Here is a 7,814-nt window from a genome sequence, read left to right as displayed (position 1 = left end):
CATATTATTCATATATGGATTGTAAATCTATTATATTTAATCCGCAAATTCTGCTATAAAAATATAATTTAAAAGGTTGTACTAATTCAGGCCTTAAAAACACAAATTACAAGTAATACAAACATTATGAGTTTACTGTCCCTCTCCACTTAGTAAGTATGGATCCTTTCATAATTCTTCTTGAACAGACCCCCCAACTTCAGCAATGTCTGGTTATAAGCATCTTTGTCTGACCACTGTTGTTCAAAGGATCACTAACAATAAAGGTTTAAGACAAAGGATTAAAAGTGAAAATGTGATCAAAATTTATATACAGCTAACCGTGTTTATTGGGAATGTGCATAAATGGTACGTTCAAGGAAAAATTCTTGTATTGAATGTGTTGGATCTAGAGTTCCCCAAGAAAAAGTATAAAGTGGTTGCGATACTAAATCTTTACTCCTTTGTTGCACCTACAAAACAAGAAAACTCAATAGTTGAATAAATGAGAGAATCTTCTTTCTCAAGATCTTGAAGAAAAGAAGCTTGGTTACGTAGATATGAGATACGAAGACGATGGAAAATTTTTGGCAGCATAACGATACTACCACAATAAAACCAAAAATTTACCTTGAACTTGTTCAAAGAAACACACTCCCAAAAATATTTCACACCCACTTGTTCTCAACAGAACTATCCGAATTCTCAAAAAATGAATATTCAAGAACACATACAACAATAAGAAAATTTAGCTCACAATGTACTTCAAATCTCAAAAGTTGTCACAAAAACTACCATAGAGCATGAATAACCCACAAACTACCATAGTGCAACCCACAAACTCAAGCACCTTCAATCAAATCTAAACTACAAATAAATAGTATCCATGAGTCATAAATGAGTATTACATTCTAATCCAATATGGTCCAAAGAACAAAATCTAAACTTCTTGATCTTATACCAAGAACAAAATCTTCCTTGAGTTGAAGTTAGAGAAAGTTGATTTACCTCCACAATATGTCCAATGTCAAAGACTAAAGTCACCTTTTTTTGGAATGAGTTCCCTTCAACCTGCATTCCATCCAAAGATAAGGAGATTAACCACATGATATAAACATTTTCTTTCATTTCCATTTGTAGGGAGAAAAGTGTTTTTCACATATGACAACTCAAATAAATCGTTCCATTGACATCATTTTATGAATTCTCTGCACATGCCAAATTTTCATTTTGCACCTAAAAGATAAAGGGTGTATTAGATGCTTCTACTCTTTGAAATTTATTTGTTATGACTGGAGATTGCCTATTTTTTCTTCTCTATCTCTCCGTGTTTTTTTTTTTTTTTTTTTTGTGGGGGGGGGGGCTTTTATATAATTCATATATCAATGTATTCTTTTAAATATGAAGTATCTTAATGTGCTCATTTCCGGTGATTATAGGGCCTCTAGCTTTCGCATAACCGTGTATGGAGTGTGTAATTACAAGTGAATGGAAGTGATCATTTTATCAAAATTTCATGGCCAACACTAAAGTATTCAAACTACTATTTTTTTTTAAAAAACTTACCCGAGCATAAAATTTATTAAAGTTTTTAAGATTTATAGGATTAGGCAATAAAAGAGTAATCATAGTTTGAGCACATACAACAGCCTTAGTATAATCCCACAAAAATTATGTTGTGAAGAAGCATAGTTCATTTCCTTCAGAGACTTTATATAACGGCACATTTGGAGACAATCCCTCTAGAGATGCAGCCATCTCCACATATTTTCAAAAAAAACGAAAACAACATGAATGAAAATTGAACTTTGAAGTGTACAAAATATAATTCTCAACTTCTACTTGACCAATTTCCCATGCATTTTTTCTTTTCTTTGGGGTCAACAGATTGACCAATCCATATAAACACTTCAGCTTGAGTGTCAAGTATCAAGATATCCTCTGTCAATAGATCATCTTGAGAGAAGTTATTAATTTCCTCTACCTACGCATGATAAATATAAGATCATAACACTGCATCTGGTTTAACTTCTTCATTAACAATAATTCAAATCTTCACCTGGAAATTTCCTGTAAGGACAAATGTGAAGATCAACCATCAAAATGGAAGCAGTCAAAATGAAAAATCAGTAATGGTAATAGTTAAATGCCAAATGAGAATTTTTTTGTAACTTAAAAAGATAACACATGTCACCTCTAGTGAATGAAAATGCATACAAGTGGGGATCCCTGACAATAACCTTAGATACTTTTTTACTATTGTAACTTTGTTTTCCTCCAAGTGCAAACCAGAAGGTTAAACTCTCTGTTCCATCCTTTGCTTGCTTTAAAGTAATACCTGGATGTATTAGGGAGAAAATAACAACTGTGTTAGCAAATATCAGTACACATATACAAAAAGAAGACTAAGACAAGATATCTTCAAACATTAAAAAACAATACTTATAATCTATAAACTTCCAAAAAAGAAAGAAAAGTTATATAAGAAAATCTACTATTGTAACTATGGCTTGGCTCATTTTGAAAGGGGCAAAGAATGACTGAAACAGAAGAGGGTTAGAACAACAGTGTACCTTTTATTCCTACCAACAATTTCAACATCGCACTTCCCCTCATGATTTTTATCCTTCAAGAATTGGACCACTTCCAAATCTTTTGCCCTCTTCTGGATATTAGAATTCGCACCATCGAATTGAAATATCTTGCCCTTGGTGTCTAAGATGAACACAACATCATGATTTAGTGATGAGCGAACAAAAGGAACCTGGATAGCCAAATGCAAAAATAAACATCAAAACTCCATGTCACTGGAAGAAACACTGTTGAATTCACAAACTCCTGGAAAGAAAAATTAAGTGCCTGTTTCATTTGGACAACTCGCTTTCCTTTACAAACATACAACTGTGTTTCAAATTGTTCTTCCTCAGGTTTCTTAAATCCAAATGCAACACCTACCTCCAATGGTATGATATAAGGTTTGAAGTATGACAAGAATTTTTCTGATTCGTGGCCTTGAATTTCTCTGTGTTGCACTACACGTCCTCCAAGAGAAGCATCAAGCTCCACAGTTTTAACAGCTGCAGTTCCTGGTTCATCTTAATATAATAGCCAAACTTATAAATTTGAAAATAAAAGATATATTTGAAAGCAGAAGAAAATCAAGAAAGCAAACAAAACAATATGAACTATTTTTTAATGTATTTTCTTATATAATTCGATTTTTCCCCCTTTGTTAGACTTAACATTGCCACTCAAAGAAACATGCTAGAGGTTCATTTGGCACAATTTTCCACAGAAACTGAAGATCATGCTATATAAATTTAGGGAATTTGTAATACCACGCAAAATATTTACATTCAAGGTTACTTTGTATTTTTTTCAAGTTCAGTCACTGATCTTCAACACATGGTTACACGTAAGAGCATTTCCATGAACCAGGATGCCCTTCTATTTCAGTTTCTCAATGTTGAGGCAAAAATCATTAAAACTTCTGACAAGAGATGGCTTCAAGATTGTATAGAAGCTTCACCGAGAGACAATTCATATTTTTTTTAAACAAGAATTAAGAGAAAAATAAAATGCAATCTACTTGAACTTGGTGGCACAGACATGGGTTGGCGGCAGCTGGCCAAGAAAGGACCTGGTGATGCACATGGCAAAGACACGCGATCGATGAATGAGACATGGGCAATTAGGTGCGGCGATGCACAATAGATCTAGGCGACTGATGAAACGCGGGCGACTGATGAAACACGAAACAGATCTGGGCCAAGAACGGACCTGGTGGCGCGTGGCAGATTCGGGCGACTGATGTGACGCGAAGCAGATCTAGGCCAAGAATGGACCTGGTGGCACGCAGCAGATTCGGGCGATTGATGAGACGCAGGCGATTCGGTGCAGCGGCGTGGGTTGCACGACGAACAGAGAGGCCAGATCAGCACCACGACAACCTCTTCACCTACGATCGATGGACGAATGGCAAGGGTTTGGAAGAGAGAAGTGAGAAAGAAGAGGGTCTGAAAAGGGAAGTGTGAGAATGAGAGGAAAAAAAAATAGGGGGAGAGTGAAGAGGGAAATGAAAAAAAAAAAGGGAAATAGAAGTGAGATAAATTAAGTGGGTCTTTAATGTCAGTTTAAAACCAACATTAAAGATCCATTTTTTTTAAAAAAAATAAAACTTACATTATACATCCGATTTCACTTTTTCCAACCGACATTAAAGCCCAAAATTCTTGTAGTGAAACGTCAATCGTAGAGAAGAAAAAGAGAAAAGAAAAGAGAAGGAGGATGAAGAAGTATGATGATTCCACTAGAGAAGAGGAGAAGCAAAAAGTTTGAGAAGAAGATGAAAGGATGCAGAAAAAAAAGTAATAGTAAAGTTGTTAAAAAAATAATTAAAAAAGGTCGTGATTTAAATTTGACACTTCAACATGTCATGTCATTTTTTCATTAGTCAACTAACGGTCAAATTGTCTTGAGGAACCTCTTAGAACAATGTTCAAAACCTCAGAGACTAAAGTATATCTTTTGAAACTTCAGGGACCAAATAGACACTACCCTCAAACCTCAGGGACTAATAGAATCAAGACCATTACAAAAGCTCAAACAACATTTGGGATGAGACTAGATCAATTACTGGTATGTGGACACACATAAACAAGCTCATCAAGGATTAATAATAACTTGTAGAAATACAAGTTATTCTGCCTCTTTTATCTAAAAAAAATTAGGAAAAAACTCTAAAAATGCCACAATTTGCTAAGAAATTCATAAAAATAATTGCAGCATGCGATCACACATACTCAATGCCTAATATATCTATTTTAAATTTGAAATCAATTTGTTTAAGTGAAGAACATCTGCTGATGCGACCGAAGGAGAATTCTCAATGCTAACACATGATTGCATAGCTAACCGAGTCGATTACTCCATGTGACGAGACATGTAATGACACATGAGCGGTGGAGGTCAAATCAAAGATTTAGTTGGTGGTTGATAAGAAAGCTTTGCTACAGAGCCAATGAACGTCTAACGCGCAGCAGGCGACACATCAGGGTATGGAATTTAATGCACTTTATTAGCATAATCATGAGAGAGAGAAGAAAAGCTATCCTTGGACGCCTATATATAGCTATGAAATCGCCATGCAAAATACAAATTTTCATAGCAGAAAAAATTAAACTATGTAAAAAATTCTTCTCTTACAACAATTAAAAAAAACACCTTAATGAGAGCTTCATTTCCCATGGAAGTAGAAGAGGAACTCCATCTTTCAACACTTGCAGTGAAACAGTCATTGAGAAAGTCGGAGGAAACAAGAAATTGTGCACCATGACTTGATTCTCTATTCCTATTCCTTAAGTGTATTTGTATTGTTTAAACATTGAAAAGACTCATTTCTTCGATATGAATACATACTCATTTCATCATCTATCCATTTTCTCCATTTTTATTATGAGCAGCTAATTTATTTATGGGTTGAGAAGCATCTAGTTAACATGAACTAAGCAATATTTAAACCATCCATTTTATTTGTTTTATGTACACCTGATGAAATACTTGGATAACTCGAAAGATTACTATAAGTAGATTAAATCTCGGTTTGAAAGAACTCAAAATTTAGAACTCATAAAACAAGATGAGAAGTTCCTTAGAAATAAGTAACATCTTTTGCATTATACACTCATCATATACATCATAGAGATAGGATACTGTAGCTATGTATACTGAGAAGTGTAAGTTATAATTTCGAGTGCAGTGCTTGAACACATAATTTATATATTTGCTTAGGGATTGTTAATGAATATTCTTCTTAACTCTATCATCACACATCTACATTTCAGAACCATCGCTTCTTGCCACATATGTAGTAGTTCGTCAAATGTGATAGGACCCAAACAATATAACAACAACCCACTAGGATCTATTTAAAATAATCAACTAAATAATTGTTCTCCAAAACACCACAAGTAAATCATAAAATATTCGCTAAGCAATCAACCAACAATGGATAGAAATAAATAACAAAACTATGGAAGACTAAAAACAAAGTGCACACATGAATTATACATGGAAAGCCCCTTCAACGTGAAGAATAAAAATCATGGAACTTGTGAGAAGTCCACCCTTATCAACTTCTCTTATTATGATAAAATTGAGCGAAAAATAACTCAAATCAGTCATACAAAGATTCACTACTCATCAATACTATCATACATAAAAGATCAACATTTGAGAGATACAATAAATAAATAAATAAATAATGAATGAAAATCACCCAATTAACCAGATTCTGATTGCTAGGAATTACAAACAAACCAAAGCTCTCAATAACAATCTAACCATTCAAAACGCACCCTATGTGTCTTGAATAGGCTGACCAAATGTCAGCACAATCCAACGATTCAAACTTTGGAAATTGACAACTTTGTGGAGGTTGCCATTGAAAAATTGAACTGCTATCTTTCTCTTCAATTTTCTGCCTCATTTTCACTCTTTTTTCCCTTATGTCATCCTCATATCACATAAAAGAAAGCCTAGGGCTTTCAAGATGGGGCAAGTACCAATTGGACTCACAAAACACAGATTTAAAATAAAGTCTTACTTGTGCAACAAGTGGGCTGGATGCCTACAACAATCTCCCCTTCCAACCCAACATGGGGCAGACTCAATTACATCCATGATCACTTGAACCTCATCCCGGAAAGCTTAGTACAAAGCTTAATCTTGCTTCTAGGAACTGTCTTAGTTAATATATCTGCACTATTCTTATCAGTGTGAACTTTCTTAAGATTCAATCTCTTCTCTTCAATTACATCTCGTAGCCAATGATATCTAATATAAATGTGGTTAGTACGAGAATGATACATTGGATTCTTGCTCAAATCCATAACACTCTAACTATCACAAAATATTACATACTCACCTTGCTTCAACCCAACTCTTGAAGGAACATTTTAAGCTATAACATCTCCTTGCTTGCTTCCACTACTGCAATATAATATGCCTCAGTTATGGTCAATGCTATGCATTTTTTTAGTTTGGATTGCTATGAGATGGCTCCCCCTAAAAATGTAAATCATAACTTGAGGTAGACTTTCTGTTATCAAGATCACCTGCCATGTCTGTATCAGTATAACCTCCAAGCATAGGTTTGCCACCTCCAAAACACAAACTCAATTTGGAGGTGCCATGCAAGTATCTGAAGATCCACTTCACTACTTCCTAGTGAGTTATACCTAGATTAGTTAGAAAACGATTCATTAGACTAACTGCATGTGTAATACCAGGTCTAGTACACACCATAATATACATCAAATAACCAACAACAGAAGAGTAAGGAATGGATGACATAACTTCTTCCTCTTTCTCTACCGTAGGGCAAGCTCTCTTACTTAGCTTAAAATGAGTTGTTGGCGGTGTACTGATAGGCTTAGCATGCTTCATATTGAATCCTCCCAACACCCATTCAATATACTTCTCTTGAGATAACTACAATTTCCCAACTTTCCTGTCACGAGCAATCTTTATACCTAAGATTTGCTTTGTAGGACTCAAATTTTTCATGTCAAATGTCTTAAGAAATCTTTCTTCAAATTTTGAATCATATCTATATCTTGTCCAACTATAACATATCATCTACATATAAAAGAAGAATGATGAAGTTGCTTACATGGAACTTTTTAAAATACACACAAGAATCAGTTGTAGTTCATTTATAATCATTGCTTATCATAAACGAATCAAATTTCTTGTACCACTGCCTTGGTGCCTGTCTAAGCCCATAAAGACTCTTCTTCAACTTGCAAATAAGTTTATCTTTCCCTTTTTCTTCC

The 7,814-nt window shown here is 34.5% G+C and overlaps 1 protein-coding gene across 1 annotated transcript; it reads right to left on the bottom strand.

Annotated features, from left to right (window-relative positions):
- Window positions 1-1,810: 1,810 nt before the first annotated feature.
- On the bottom strand, window positions 1,811-7,101 carry LOC150032336 (villin-3-like). Its single transcript, XM_090306871.1, has 5 exons — window positions 7,095-7,101; window positions 2,839-3,074; window positions 2,553-2,743; window positions 2,269-2,317; window positions 1,811-1,963 (listed from the first exon to the last, which is right to left on the bottom strand). Exons 1-5 carry the CDS (start codon window positions 7,099-7,101, stop codon window positions 1,811-1,813), a joined length of 636 nt encoding a protein of 211 aa, XP_090162997.1.
- Between the last annotated feature and the right edge of the window lie 713 nt (window positions 7,102-7,814).

The sequence above is a fragment of the Benincasa hispida genome, chromosome 11, assembly GCF_027475165.1.
Source record: "Benincasa hispida cultivar pf3 chromosome 11, pf3_genome.v1.1, whole genome shotgun sequence".
In the NCBI taxonomy this organism is placed as follows: domain Eukaryota; kingdom Viridiplantae; phylum Streptophyta; class Magnoliopsida; order Cucurbitales; family Cucurbitaceae; genus Benincasa; species Benincasa hispida.
This window is presented reverse-complemented; position numbering and strand designations above follow the sequence as displayed.